General features: G+C 33.8%; 2 protein-coding genes across 2 annotated transcripts; both read left to right on the top strand.

The window, feature by feature from the left end:
• The first annotated feature begins 4709 nt into the window (after nucleotides 1-4709).
• LOC120177769 (heat stress transcription factor B-3-like) lies at nucleotides 4710-7289 on the top strand. Its single transcript, XM_039183789.1, has 2 exons — nucleotides 4710-4976; nucleotides 6826-7289. The coding sequence occupies exons 1-2, from the start codon at nucleotides 4725-4727 to the stop codon at nucleotides 7282-7284; spliced, it is 711 nt and encodes a 236-aa protein (XP_039039720.1). The 5' UTR covers nucleotides 4710-4724; the 3' UTR covers nucleotides 7285-7289.
• A 1144-nt stretch (nucleotides 7290-8433) lies between these two features.
• LOC120177795 lies at nucleotides 8434-9084 on the top strand. The gene has a single exon (XM_039183809.1). The coding sequence runs from the start codon at nucleotides 8434-8436 to the stop codon at nucleotides 9082-9084; it is 651 nt and encodes a 216-aa protein (XP_039039740.1).
• Nucleotides 9085-16729: the final 7645 nt, after the last annotated feature.

Raw genomic sequence — 16729 nt, 5'->3', positions numbered from 1 at the left:
ACTTGCCATTCATTCTATAAACTCGTAAGCTTAATTTTCATGCTTACTATTTATTAACCAATAATCTATAAAACCATAAACCATAGTCAATAGCCCAATATAAAACCCTGAGGACCCTGGTACACGAGGCAAATATATGCACCGTAATGCAATTCCGAGTATGACACATAAGGTCGTGTCCACCATCTGTACTAGGTATCCTTAAGTACAGTCCGAATATGACACATAAGGTTGTGCCCACCATATACACTAGGTATCCTTTAGTGTATTCCCGAATATGCAGCCTGTTGCTGGACTCTATGGCATGCCAACTATACCATGTCCCTCAATGACTTACTTGGGCGTACAGTCTATTTTATTTGATCCATCCATGGCAAAGTATATTATCAATATTTAACAATGGGGCAGTTCATACCCGAAATAACATTCATGGTAAAAATCATATGCAAAAATCAGTGATCAATGCATTTTAATTTCATACTCTGACATATCACTTTCAATTTATAAAAAAATGATATAAAATCATGCCGATATAAACAAGGTCGACTTATCGCGAGTCTTCCTGATGATGTATAAAACATCCATGTATAATTTCATGCATGTATTGCACTCACCTTGACACTTTATAATTTTCCAAAATATGAGCCTCACTATTGTCCACAATAACCCTTTTCTTTTATATTCAAATTGTTTTAAACACCGAGTAAATCACAATCTGTACAAAATATAGATTCATACCTATATATTTTAGTATTGTACTAACATAAATATATTTATAAAATAAATTCCATAATCATACTTCAAACTATTCACCACAAAATAATTTAACACTTATTAATTTTTTTAGTATTGGAACCAACTTTTCCAATTTACTCAAAATGGTCCTTCACCATTTTACCACCTAGATTCTTAATACCAATAATTCCATCATTGAAATTATTACCATTCAAATATTGTAATTAAATCACCAAACTTTTCAAACTTCCCAAAATAGTTATTTTTCACATATAACACTCATTTAATTCCCAATCAACAATTTCCAGCATAGTACATCAATTATATAACACTTACACAACAACCCATCTATTTTTCCAAAATTTTTGAATTGATCCCCAACTTTTCAAAACTTACGAAATGGTCCTTAAATTTTATAAGGCTTGTAAAATACTTCCTTCATCATTTCCAATTCTTATATAATTTTTCCATAATCTTTCTCAATCAAACCATCCATGGCCGAAACCTAAAGAACAAGTTCTAAAAAGATTAGACATGTTCTAATCATCATACATGCTTAAATATGAATCGACTACTTCACAAACATCAAGATCCATCATCAATTTCATGATCCCTTATATAAACACAAACCCTTAAATTTGGGATCTTTGAACACCAACAAGATTACCATGCAATATTGGTACCAAAAGATAGAGTTTTTCACGTATAACAATTTTCTATTTACAACTTACTCAAGATCCTAAGTAAATTGCTTGAAAATTGAGTTGAAAATTTTCTGTTACCTTGAGAGAGAACCCACGGCTGATTTGGAGAATAAGATAGCAAATTTGGGTGCATTCATCTTATTTTACTCTATATTCCACTATAAATGAATATTATATTCATTTAATTGGGATATGACCAAATCACCATTAATGAATCTTCTTATTTACCATAAAACCATGATAACTCATCCTTATCATAATTCAAAGTCAAAGATGAATTATTTTGACTTTAATTTCTGAAATTTCCCATGAAATTTCAAAACTTGCATTTTAGTCACTAAATTCCATTGTTTCAATTAAATCTGAAAATTTCCATATTTTCAGACCAAATTTCTTTGATCCAAAATATTAAAATAATATTTCCAACCATTTTATAACATCCTTCAAATTTTTGTAAAATTCCCTACCGGTTTTAACCATTTTTAATTTTTCTTTACTAAAATCCCAAATCCAAAATATAGTTTCCATAAAACCCCACTCTCAAGAGTAAACCATCTATTTATGGAATAAAATTCTTTTTAGGAACTTTATCACTTAATTCCCTAAAATTTCTTCCAAGTTTTATACTTTGACCATCAAACTTTCAAAAGTTACATTTTGGTCACTAACCAAAATTTGGGGTATTACAAGTAAAGTATTACCTCAACTCGGTTATTTAAAATCCATTTGTTCACTCTCGAACTTTAATTCGACGTCTCATAATATCTCATGTACATGGCAAAATGAATTGCATAAAAAGTATAACTTAATCACGAAAATCGAATTGAATTAGAGTTAAAACGTTGAAAAACAATTTACCGGATTCAAATTTAGTGAAACAAGCCTAAAAAATGGACCCATGAAATTAAAAAAATACTAGGATAAGTGTTCTAAAAAAATTTAACAATCGATCAATGATGGTCAAGGACGATCAACGATGGTCAAAGACGATCAACAATTAGTCAACAACTCAGCTCGATCAATTCGGCTTGGCTCAGCTCAGTTAACGACTCAACTTATCTTGGTCAATGGCTCAACTCATCATGGATAATGACTTAGAAATGCTTGGTTAATGGCTTGAACGGTCTATACAGATTCTGGTGGTCTGGACCGATTCAGGCTATGTAGATTGGTTTAGACTGGTTTTAAAAGATCCTTAGCAATTGACAATGCCCACGAGTAGGGGACGGCTCGTGCAATGGTCTACGGAGGTCAGATGGTTATGAAAATTTCTAGAATTCATCTTCAAAGGATTTTGAGTCACTTATCAGTGTTTTTTTACGACGGAGTACGAAGAAATTGAACTTTTTGAACAACCAAACATTGCGTTGCTTCACCTCTCCGTATGCAAGCAACGGAGAAGAACTCAAGGGTACTAGTCGACATGAGGAAGGATAGAGAAAGTAATGGTGTCGGCGGTGTAAGTCACCGATGACTGGTTAATGACTAGTCAATGACAAATCAGGGAAGCAAGCTGCTTAAAGAGGAAAAAAACTTAACAAAAAAAGAAAAATAGGATGTGTTTTCTATTTTGGGAATAGGTGAAAATGAGTGGTTCCAACAAGTTGGGGGTTTCTATTCGCTCCATAAAAAAAGTAAAATTGTACTTCAAGTCCTCAAACTTTTCTCATATTATAATTTGATTCAAAACTTAAATACAATAATAATTTAGTCCCTATATTTAAATAATAAAAATTTAACCCCGATATCAGGGTATGACATGTCATGTCATCACATAGTTAGGGGGAAATGGTAGAGCGGTAAAAAATCAATGTTCAAAGTTAAGTAATTAAATTGAAAACTTCTAAAGTTCAATGAGTAAAATAGGAGTGACAAGATAGTTCAATTATTAAAGTTTTAATTTATCCTTTTATTATATTTGGCATGATTAATAATAAAAAATAAATTTCTATAAATAACTAAAATCATTTTTAATTTAAAAACTTTAACCCTAACTGCTAAATTTTATTAATACAATTATTTTTAAAAATGTATAAAAATTCATTAAAAGGAATAATTTTATTTTTAATACAATAAACATTATTTGTTGAGTTTATTTTTATATATGAAAAGATGAAATAACTTTACAATATTATATAAAATTTATTAGTTAATTTTATGTATTAATTATTTTTAATGACTAAAAAATTCTAAATAGATAATATTTGTATAATCATCTCGTATTATTTAATATATAAAAAATAGATAATTGAAAATTTTAAAAGTCGGTTAAAACCAAATCGATTTCACACTAATTTCTTGACTTACGGACAGTTCAAGAGTTAAGCATAAAAACCACTAAAAAACTGTTGTCTAAAAAAAACAAACACAATATATTCTACCGACCTCGTCTTCCGAAGTAAGGATCCACAGTAACACATGGACCCACATATATAATAGAGTAATTTTGTATTTAGTCACTTAAGTATTCATGTAGTTCCATTTTTATCACCCAATTATTTTCTTTCAAAATCATTCCCACATTACAATCTGGTTTCATTTTGATCATCTTTTAATAAAAACTTAACGGTTATTGATGTGTCATCATAAGATAATATCACATTATCTTTGAAAGAAAAATTAAAAATGCCATATTAGCCAGGGACGAAGCCATCATTCCAACTCAATGGGGCAAAGTATAATTAACCATAAAATTGAGGGATATAATATAATTAATCATAGAAAATGAGGGGCCAAAATCATAATAAACTAAATTTTAGAGTTCTAATTTAGGATTTACCCATATAATTTTATTATTAATAAAAAATATAGATGCAGTGGCCCTAGACGAAGCTATGCTTCGTTTTTTGCATCAATAATTCTGTTAATTTTTTAATATTAAGTTTAATAAGATGAAATTAAAAAATAAAATTAGGTATGATTTTGAGAAAAAAATTAATGACCAAAACAGAAGCACTTGAATAGGTGGACGAGAGTTTACACTACATAATAAAACAGTCGATCAATACTAAAATATATTTAATTTTGGTGGGGTGTAGCGTATAAGAGGCGGCAAGGGGGTGAAGAACATACGTTTCAACTGATTGTTTAGAGGGGAAAGTGAAGGAAAGAAGAGAATAGAAGGCTTAGCCTTGCATTTCTCATGATTTGTGGAGTCGTCTTGGGTTTCTATTGTTGGGGCTGGGAGTTCCTAACTGCCCTTCTTCTCTTCTTATCCTCTTTCACTTCTTCTTCTTCTTCTTCTTTTAAACTATACATATAGATATCACTCTCTTTGTTAATAATATGGAGTGTATGAATATGGCAAGTGATGGTAATAAGGGTTTGTTAGAATATGTTAGGAAATCAACACCACCGCCGTTTTTGTTGAAGACTTACATGCTGGTGGAGGATCCCGCCACCAACCACTTTATTTCTTGGAACGCCGATGGCTCGGGGTTCGTCGTGTGGCAGCCGCCAGAGTTTGCTCGTGATCTCCTTCCAACAATTTTCAAGCACAGCAACTTCTCCAGCTTTGTCCGCCAGCTTAATACTTACGTAAGTTTTTTCATTTATTTGCAAACTAATTTTTAAGGTAAAATATGTATTTAGTCACTCACAATTCCGTAGTTCCGTTTTGGTCATTAAATTATTATTTTCTAAAATCATATTTAACATTACTATTTGATCATATATCTTTAAAAATTTAACGGTGATATTGATATGTCACCATATAATAATGTCATATTATCAATGGAAAAAATAAAAGAAATATGACATCAGCAATTATGTTTATTTTCTAACTACGGATGAACAAAATAGAACTAAAATATAATGTTAGGTATGACTTAAAAGATAGTTAAGTGATTAAAATATAATCTCGAGAATAAATTATTGACTAAATATATAATTTACCCATTTTTTTTATCATAAATCCTTTAAGATCGGTTCTCGATTATTTAGGTTGAGACGACTTGGTTACCCAAATAGTTTTTCTTTTTCTGAATAATATTTTAATATTTTTCTCATGTATCATATTTTATGTTTTTTCAAGTTGACCTTAGAACAAGAAATTTTATATGCGTAAGGTTATGGTCTAATATGACTTTGACTAAACATTTCCAAATACATTTTTGTCATAGTTATATTGTTTTTAATGCTAAAACAACGTCATCTGTACTTGGGGCACTAAAGTATTATACTGTTTGATATGGGAAGGGTAAATAGTACGGAATTATTATAAAGAAGGATGGGCTTAAGCGGGGTGATCGTCTTTTTATTTTTTTTATATGTTTTAGATATATATTTTATGAATTTATAAATTTTATGAACAAGAGGTGAATATGTTCACTATAAATTTTACAAATTTATCACCATAACATAAAATTATGAGTTCTTTTTTAATTATAAAATAATATTTATAAATAATTTTCTTGATTAATTGATAATATATATACCTTATAAATACAACCACTCAAATTTAAATATAACTTTTTTTATAATTATTGAAATCACCTGATAGGATGCAAGGATAAAATTTTTCAAAGGCTAGGTGCGGTATTTAGGATCCTAGAAAACGTGTTAGGGATGACATACTTTTACTAGTCAAAGGTCAATGCTTTTTAATTTTAACTATTCACCTCTAGCATATAAAATTCACTCATTTATATAGACGAAGATATTAAAAAATCTCCTGGAGTATACTCGTTTAGTTAGGTAAGCTTTTAATATTTACTTTCCACTTAAATAAGTCATTGTCTTTTAATTTTATTTTAGTCACTTGAAATGAAAGGTTGATTTGTGTTAAAAGGTTTATTAGGTATATAATGAATGTTAGGAACTTATTTAGATATAAGTTAAAAGATTAAGGGTTATAGTGAACATATTCTTAAAAGTTTGTGAGTTTAATTTTTCAGTACTTTTTATTAGAGGTTGATTTTTTTAATATTTGTTATAGTGAACCTATTCTTAATTTTTTTAATATTTGTTATTGGGGTCCATTTTTTCAAAACTTATTATTACGGAGTCATACTTAATTTTTTTTTTCAACACTTGTTAATAGAAATAATTACTTAAATAAAAGTTTACAAACACAACAAAGACGGTTATATAGTTATAACAACATCGTTTAAAATTGTGATATCTATAATCATTATGTCATATGATATTAAAAATTTATAACCACAATACTTGCATAATATCATTTGTTATGTCCGCAATAAAATAAATACAACGTGATTGATGACATAAATACTAACTATAATTGAAATATTTGATTAAGAATTTAATATTTTGATTCGTGCAAGAATCATTAAAATCCCAGAAACGATAACATCTTTTCGGCAGTACATGCCTAACCATCTTTGGGTGCTTAAAAATAAATTCTAATTATTATAGTTACACGTAGGGATTTCGGAAAGTAGCAACCAACCGATGGGAATTCTGCAACGAAATGTTCCGGAAGGGCGAAAGTGAGCTACTCTGCAAAATCCGAAGAAGAAAAGCATGGGCCAATAAGCAACAAAGCGGCGCCTCAATTCCCGCGCCACCGCCGGCCTCGGAGTGCGTCGAAGATCAGAGATCTTCGTCAACCTGTTCTTCGTCGGGAATGAACAGCCTGGTAGACGAAAACAAGCGTCTTAAGAAGGAAAACGGGTTGTTGAAATGGGAGCTAACGAGCATGAAGAGAAAATGCAAGGAACTTCTCGATTTGGTGGCTAATTATGCGCAGTTCGAGAAAGAAAAAGACGACGACCACCATATCCCCAAGCTTTTCGGTGTGAAGTTGGAAGTTGAAGGCGAGATGGAGAAGAAGAGAAAGATCAGTGAAAGCGCAAGCGTTTTACTGTCTCAAGCCTGCAAATAATTAACATATAATTATATCATATATTACATATATATTATGTATTTATATTTAACAAAGACACTGTATGCAGTTTGTTTTAAAAAAAAACTATAGTATATAATTTTGTATATTGTTAGTAAATTAGATGATATGATAGCATATAATTAATTTATTAACATTTTATGATGCTGTATAGTCTCAATACAGAAATATAAATCCATAGAATATATATATATATATATATATATATATATATTAAATAAATAAAACTATATTAGTAGTTAGGGATAAATTGAGGAGATATTGAGAGTAATTAATTCTCTTGATAATTTTAAATTATTATATATTTTAAATATTTATATATATTTAAATCCATTCATATATAATTAAATCCATGTGCTGGGTGGATAAATTAAGCCCCATAAGGGAGCAAATACATTCTCTCATTGTTTTAAAAAAATTATAAAAATTAATTTAATATATTAAAAGAAGAGAAAAATAAGAAAAATTATATACTCAAATTTTCAGAAAAAGTGTATTAAAATTCTAGACTTTCATTTTTAATTTTTTATTTGTCGCTGCCCCTTTACACACTTGTTTTTGTTGCTAGAAACAAACTTCCATGTTGAAAAAATTATATACCCTAGCATGCCGTTAGGGCCAAACATTTATGAAAACCCGGGCGGACGGCCACCGGAAATCGTTCCGAGTATCTCCAACTTGCCTATCAAGGAACGAACTGCGTCTCTGGTGCGTTTGGATGACCAACGTTGCTCGAAGAAAGGTCGGGGTGAGATCATTGCTGTGGATAAGAATATTGATGTAATAGCGACGGATATTGCTGGTGATACGATGAATACCGAGCAAACGAATGAGGTCCTGAATGAGCCTAACAACTTTGACAGCAATGATGTGCAGAAACACGAAGGAAACAATAAAGTTTCTTATGCTTCTATCGTCTCTGATGGGAAGAAACTGAATCATGGAGAAGGTAAGGGCACGACTTTCGTTGAAGATGAAGTGATCATCATGGATGAGGATATAGTCATGGACATATCAGGGGCTATACCTTCAACACAATTCTCAAATCGAGTCCATGACCAGGTTGATAAAAACATGCCTAATGTAGTCATTATACGTCTTCTTGGTCGGTCCATATTTTTTTAAACTATGGAATCTCGTATCCATGCGATTTGGAAACCAGTTGGGCAGCTTCAGCTGGTGGACCTCGATAATAATTATTTCCTAGTCCGTTTTACTGATGAAAAAGACTTCAATAAAGTTCTCACTAACGGACCTTGGGTGATATTTGATAGTCATATGACAGTACAACCGTGGAGTCGCTCGTTTAAGACATCCGAAAAGTATCCTTCACATGTTATTGTCTGGTTACGGCTCCAAGCTTTATTTCGACGTATTGCTTCATTTATTGGACGAGTTGTAAAAATCGACTATAACATTAACGGTGGGGAGTGTGGAAAATTCGAGAGGCTTGCTATCCTTTTAGATTTGAATAAGCCGGTACTGTCTTCATCTATTAATGGGAACTTACAAAGACTGGAATATGATGGTTTACAACAAGTGTGTTTTAAGTTTGGTGTTTACGGCCATGCGAAAGATCACTGTGGAAGGTCGATGGCCAAGATAGGCAATTCGGAAGGTGATAAAAACACTCTTTTGGAATCTAGTGACCCGAACAAGGTGGAAGATACAGAAGCGAACCTGTTCGGGTCGTGGATGATTGTTGATACTAGGCGTCGCAAAAAGGTCGTTAATAGTGATGCAACGAAGTTGACTATGGTTCCAAATGTTTGTTCTTGATCTCGATATGCTTCATTGGATGGCCTGACAGAAAATGGAACGAAGGCAAATGAGATGACTACTGCGAGTAAGATTCAACAAAATGGCGTGAAGGGTGTGCTAAACACTACTCGTGATAATGGTTCGAGGAAGGGTAAAGCTCCCGAAGCGAATAGAATGCAACCTTTATGGCATCTAATCCGAATAACAAAAATACGAGTATGGATAGGAACTTGAATGTGAATGCCAACGTAGTGCCTTTGGTGTTGCGAAATACGGCTATCGGATAGAGAAAAATCGTAACTAATAATTTGAGAAAATAAATATGAAAGTAAAGAAGACACAAATTTTACGTGGAAAACCCTAAAATAATATAGGGTAAAAACCACGGGCAAAGATAAAAGAATTTTACTATGAGAAAATAGAAATTATAACTTCTCTCGATCTAACAATAAGAAAACAATAACATTTCTCACTTGATAAAAAGGAGAAAACAACTCTCAAGAAAACTCTCTAAATTCTCTAGTATTGGGAGAAAGCTAGAATGATTTGGGATGATTTTGAAGCTAAATGGGTTCGGGTATTTATAGTTGAAGCTTAAGGACTAATCTTGTAAATACCCTAAAGTATATGGACTAATTTAGTAATTTTACCATACCATAAAATTCAACAATTTCAACTACTTTTTGACTACACCATTCGGTGCCCCAATTGTTGACAAATTATTTTTTTTCCAACAATTTATGCCAACTTTCTTGGCAACTTTCAGTGCTTGCATGACAACTTTTAACAATCTCCCACTTGAAGATTTGATTGGAACAATCATATCTTCACACCATTCTTTCTACCTTGTATCATTCATGTTGCTTACGTCTCTGACAGGCCACAAGAGGATCGACACCAAGTAAATTTATCAGCAATGATTGTCTTCGTCATGAAATCTTCTATGTTATCTTTTGTATGGATTTTCTTCATATCTACTGTCCCTTCTTCCACCTTTTCACGAATGAAATGGTACTGAACTCGTATGTGCTTTTTCCTTGAATGAAATGTTGGATTCCTTGCCAGATGCAAGACGCTTTGACTGTCACAAAACAGTGAGACATACTCTTGATTGTGCCTAATCTCCTCCAATAGCATCTCCAACCATATTGCTTCTTTACTGGCTTGTGTAGCTGCTACATATATTGCCTCTGTTGTGGATGTAGCCACAACTGACTGCAATTTTGAAACCCAGCTTACAGCTTCACCAGCAACTTTGAACACATATCTTGTAGTAGATTTGCTTTTATCCAAATCCCTTGCATAGTCAGAGTCGACATACCCATTGATAAGTAAGTTTGATCCTCCGTAACATAATGCAACATTTGAGGTCCCTTTGATGTATCTCAGGATCCTCTTTACTGTATTCCAATGCTATTTTCCTGGATTCTCCATGTACCGACTTAACACTCCCACTGTTTGTGCAATTTCTGGTCTTGTGCATATCATAGTGAACAATAAACTTCCCACTTTCGATGCATACGGTACTCGAGACATCTCCATCATCTCTTGTTCACTTCTAGGACTCATACTGGAGGATAATTTGAAGTTAATAGGAAGAGGGGTAGAAATTGACTTACAATCTTGCATGTTGAATCTTGACAAGATCTTCTTCAAGTAATTCTTTTGTGAAAGCCAAATCTTCTTATTACTTCTATCTCGGTGAATTTGCATCCCTAGAATCTTGTTTGCTGATCCCAAGTCCTTCATTTCAAATTCCCTAGCTAGTTGTGCCTTCAATTATTCAATATGATCCTTCTTCAAGTGACCTTTCTTTCCACAGTTGTAGCACTTTAAATTCTTTTTGCTTCTCGACTTTGATCTACCATGTTTGTGACTGCTGCTTTGGCTACGTTCTGTTGATCTCCCTCTCATCGTTGTCAACGCTTCTGCTTGTTGCAGATTTACTTGTCTATCTTCCTTGTTCTTGCTCTGATTTTCTTCTTGTAGAACAACAATTGCAACGTCATCGAAGACTAGACTGGTGACATTACTATTTGTTAAGTTGATGATGAGTTGATCATACGAATCCGGTAGACTTTGAAGTAGAAGTTCAACACGTTCTTGTTCTCCTATTGTACAGCTTAAGGATGTAAGCTGAGAAAATAAAGTGTTCAGTGTGTTTAAGTGATCCGTCACTTAAGTATATTCTGGCATACGGAGAGTGTACAATTTCTTTTAAGGAAAATTTTATTGTGCAACAATGTGGCCTCGTACAGTTTGGTGAGATGATCTCATATCTCCTTAGCTGTCTTCTTCTCCTCGATGCTTGACAATACTTCATCTGCTAATGCTAGATGAAAGTTTACCATAGCATTCCCGTCCATTTCGATCCATTTGTTGTCATTTGTGAAATCTACCAGCCTTTCACTGATAGTCGCTAGACAACCATCTTTCCTCAGGATGGCCTTCATCTTCAATTTCCACAATGAGAAATTTCTCCCATTGAACTTTTCAATATCAAATTTCGTTGTCATAGTTTTTATTAAAAATAGCTCCCACTATTTTACTATCGTGAATAGTTCTCTGGAACCTTCAAAGAATGGGTAATACCTTCTTACTTTCTAATGTTAGAGGATCCACCTTTTAGTGGCAACCACAAAGACAATAAGTATATATTACACACTCAAATCTGGCTCTTGATACCAATTATTGTAGAATATGACTATCGGATAGAGCAAAATCATAACTGATAATTTGAGAAAATAAAGATGAAGGTAAAAAAGACACAAATTTTATATGGAAACCCCCTAAATAATATAGGGTAAAAATCACGGGAAAAGATAGAAGAATTTTACTATAAGAAAATACAAATTACAACTTCTCTCGATCTAACAATGAGAAAACAATAACAATTCTCTCTTGATAAAAAGGAGAAAACAACTCTCAAGAAAACTCTCTAAATTCTCTAGTATTGGGAGAAAGCTAGAATGATTTGGGATAATTTTGAAGCTAAATGAGTTAAGGTATTTATAGTTGAAGCTTAAGGACTAATCTTGTAAATATCCTAAAGTGCAGGGACTAATTTAGCAATTTTACCATGCCATAAAATTCAACAATTTTAGCTACTTTTTGACTACACCATTCGGTGCCCCAATTGTTTAATAAATTAATTTTTTTTAATAATTTATGCCAACTTGCTTGGCAACTTTCGGTGCTTGTATGGCAACTTTCAACATTTAGATGATAATAAAGGAGCGCACATAATTAGCCATACTACGTTAGTTACGAATGGATCCCACAGGGCTATTAAAATTGTTAAAAATGATGCCACTGGAAGTGGAGGTACTTGGTCTAAAGGTCATTAAAGTCAAAGTTTAAAAACTAAGGGTTTATTGGTGAATTCTCGCAAAAGTGTGAAACCTGCTAAGAGTTTATCATGAATTCTCGAGAAAGTGTGAAACCTGCTAAGGATCCTCATTTCATAACCACTCGATGGATATTGAGCCTGCAGCTGGAGGTTCTTTTTCCTCTAATAATGTCGCTACAATGTCGGTTGAACAAACCGTTGATTTCAATGATAATGATATGGAATAGGCGGAGGAGGGCCTCGACAGTGATCAGTAAGTGCCTCCATCTTTGTGTTAGTTTTTTAATGAATAAATTCTTTTTGTGGAATTATCAGGGTGCGACAAGTTTGACCTTTAGGCATTATTTCAATTCGTTTATAAAGGAATATTGCCAAAACCTCATTTTCCTCTTTGAAACTCGGGTGAGCTGATAGAATGCTGACAAAGTTATCACTAACCTTGGGTTCCACCATTTGTTTCGAGTTAAAGCACACGGTTTTAATGGTGGTCTGTGGTTGTTGTGGGATGATACGATCAAGATTGATGTTTTTAATATATCGAATCAATTTTTTGTTGGAAATAAAATACTCACACGAACAACTTTTATTGAAACTCAAACAAATATTACAAGAGCACTGTCACTCAAAAACAAGATACTACAACTCACTCTTATAATACTTTGCTTCTTGACTTACTTAAAAGCACTTAATTTTTCTTCATGCTTAAACTAAAATGGGGAGGGGTATTTATACTACTTAAGAATAATCCTACACCAGACAAATAAACTAATTTAAACCATTAAAAGCTAAGACATACCTAACTAAATTGATGTAAGCAATGACATCTTCAGCTAATTGATGTAAGAAATTACATCAACTTAGTTTGGGTTTGGGTTTAGGCTCCCATAATTGATCAAGTTTATGATCCAACACCCCCTTAAACTTGATCTTGTGACCCCTAGTAAGTTCTTTAATCTTATGAAGTATTTGCTTGTCAGTGGCTTGATAAAAATATCGGCAACTTGATCTTGTGACTTCACTTATTCAACTTCCACATCGTTTCTTGTAACACACTCCCTTATATAGTGGTAGCGAATGTCGATGTGCTTGCTTTGATCATGGAATAATGGATTCTTTGCTAAGGCAATGGCTGACTTGTTGTCGACATAAACCTTAGTAGGCTTTTTCTTGTATCAAAGCTATCTCATTCAATAAATTTCTAAGCCAAATTGCATGACAAACGCACGAGGTAGCAACAACATATTCCACTTCACAAGTGGACAATGTGACAATCAGTTGTTTCTTTGACATCCATGTGAAAGCAATATCTCCCATGAAAAATATGAATCCAGTAGTGCTCCTTCGATTATCTATATCTCCACGCCAATCACTGTCGCTATATTCAACAAGCTTGTAATCATTAGAAACTTAATAGAACAAGCCAAAGTCAATTGTACCTTTCAAATAGCAAAGAATTCTCTTTACAACTTTAAAATGAGTGGGGAGATTCCCTGTAACGACTAACCAATCCAACTACATGAAGAATATCGGGCCTCGTGCAAGTTAGATAGCGTAGACTTCCCACCAAACTTTTGAAGAATGTTGGACCTACACTTTCTCCTTCTTCATGTTTGGACATCTTGATCTTGTATTCTGTCGGTATGCTTATTGGCTTACAGTTCTCCATCTTGAATTTCTTCAGTATATCATTTGCATAGCTTTCATTTGAAATGAAAATTTCATCCTTTTGTTGCTTAACTTTAATGCCAAGGTAGTACGCCATGAGCCCCATGTCTGTCATCTCGAATTCTTTCATCATCACATCCTTGAATTCATTAAACATGCTTGGATTGCTTCTGATGAAGATCAAATCCTTCACGTAGAGGCACACGGTCAATATATCTTCATCTTTGATCTTGATATATAGAGCGTGCTCATAGGGACATTTGTTGAAGCTATTCTCTTGGAAGTACTTGTCGATTCGGCTATTCCATGCCATTGGTGCTTGTTTTAGCCCGTAAAAAGACTTTTCAACTTCAACACCTTCTCTTCGTGCCCTTTGAATTTGTAGTCTGATGGTTGCTAAATGTAGACTTCCTCTTCAAGAACTCCATTTAGGAAAGCAGACTTCACATCCATCTGTTGTATTTTTCACTTGTTTTGAGCTGCCAAAGAAATGGTTAGTCTGATAGTCTCCAATCGAGCAACAGGAGAAAATACCTCTTTATAGTCAATTCCAGCCTTTTGACTATAGCCTTTAGTAACTAGCCTCGCCTTGTGCCTTTCAATAACTCCTTTGGCATTTTGTTTTGTTCTGTACACCCATTTGACACCTATCACCTTATGTCCGTTGGGAAGTGAGGTAAGTTCCCATGTGTCATTCTTCTCGATGGCCTTGATTTCTTCATCCATCACATCTCTTCATTTCTTTTCTTGTACTACTTCTTGAAAGCTTACTGGTTCACAATCGACAAACAGACAAAATAATATAAGATTATCTTGTCGTTCAGTTACCTTATAGAGATTTCTAAGGCTTCTTGTACGTTGCACAACTCTTTCACTTTGACTCCCACTTGATGATGATGAAGGTAATGAGTCTCCTTGAGTGGTTGATGTTGGTGAAGTGGGTGGAGTTTCAAGCTATTGTTGAGGTTCACCTAGTTGTTCCCTCATTGTCTACTCATTTTCTTCAAACTGAGGAAAGAAATTGAAGTCATCTGTATGAGAGTTAAAATCTCATTCTTCTTCTTCGTTGAAGGCCACATCTCGACTAATCACAATCTTCTTATTGTCCGGATTGTACAGCTAGTAGCCCTTCGAATTAGCATCATAGACAATGAAGATAAAACTCGCACTTTATCATCAAGCTTCGTTATTCTCTCATCCGGTACGTGAACATGGGCTATAATTCTAAAGATTCTCAAGTGGGAAATGCCATGCTTTCTTCCACTCCATGTCTCTTGCGGTATCTTTCCCCATACACTTCTTCTTGGAGATAGATTTGTCAAGTAGACTGCACACGGTACTGCTTCCGCCCAAAATTCCTTGGATACTTTATTGCTTTTGAGCATGCTTCGTGCCATGTCGAGTATTGTTCTATTCTTTCTTTCTGCCACACCATTTTGCTGGGGGATCTAGGAACTGTCATTGGTCGACGAATTCCATTTGCTTCATAGAACTCTTGAAACTCCCTGGAAGTAAATTATCCACCTCGGTAAGATCTCATGGCTTTGATCTTTCTACTGTTTTCTCTCTCTACTGTTGCTTTGAACTTCTTGAAGACTTCGAAAACTTCTGACTTTAATTTCAAGAAATATACCCATTTTTCTTGAGAAATCATCAGTGAAGAGAAGAAAATAGTTACTGTTACCGAGAGAGCTTGGCTTGATCGGTCCACACACATCAATATGGATGAGCTCAAGTGGATTTTTGGCTCTTGTCTCTGACTCATTTGGAAAACTTTTCCTGAATTGTTTCCTGACTGGACACCCTTCACAAAGTTGTTCAGGATAGCTGATGCGAGGTAGTCCCTTCACCATCTCCTTCTTAGATAGCAGCTCTAGACCTTCAAAATTGAGATACCCAAATCGAAGATGCCAAAGCCATAATGCATCTTTGTAGCAAGCTTTCAAGCACTTTGCAACATCATTTTGTATGTTGATCAAGAAAATTCTATTCTTTGACATCGACACTTTAACAATGAAGTTATTCTTATCATCTTTTATAGAAATATTATAATTATTCATATGAATATCGTAACCTTTCTCTACTAGTTGCCCTAAACTTAAGATATTACTTTTCATATTGGGCACATAGTAGACATTTGAAATAAATTGATGTCTCCCATATTTTAAACGGATAAGAATGTTACCTCTCCCTTTCATTGCTATTGTGGAATCATCTCCAAACGAAACATTTCCTCTTACTGACTCGTCTAGCTCCATGAACATGTCTTTCCTTCCACACATGTGATTGCTTGCAACACTGTCAAGATACCAAGAATTTGCTTGGCCACCATCAGTTTCCTTTCATTCTAGAAGAAGAGTTTTTCTCCATATGTCTTTTCCTCCACATAGTTTGCATTCTCATCAATTTTGTTGTTAGGATCTCTACATTCTGAAGCATAATGCCCAAACTTCTGACAATTATAACATCAAACTTGAGATTTGTCATACTTTGAGTTCGGATTGAGTCTTCCATGGCCTTGTGTTGAGCTTTCTCCTTTCTCATAGTTGTTGTTGGAATTGTTATTGTTGTAATTCCAGCTACGACCTCGACTTCCACGTCGTCCATGGCCTATACCTCTGTCTAGGCCACGTTGGTTTCTATCATTGC

The sequence above is a fragment of the Hibiscus syriacus genome, unplaced genomic scaffold (genome assembly GCF_006381635.1).
Source record: "Hibiscus syriacus cultivar Baekdansim isolate YM2019G1 unplaced genomic scaffold, ASM638163v2 tig00112319_pilon, whole genome shotgun sequence".
In the NCBI taxonomy this organism is placed as follows: domain Eukaryota; kingdom Viridiplantae; phylum Streptophyta; class Magnoliopsida; order Malvales; family Malvaceae; genus Hibiscus; species Hibiscus syriacus.
Note: the sequence above shows the minus strand (reverse complement) of the source record. Positions and strands in the feature narration are given on the sequence as shown.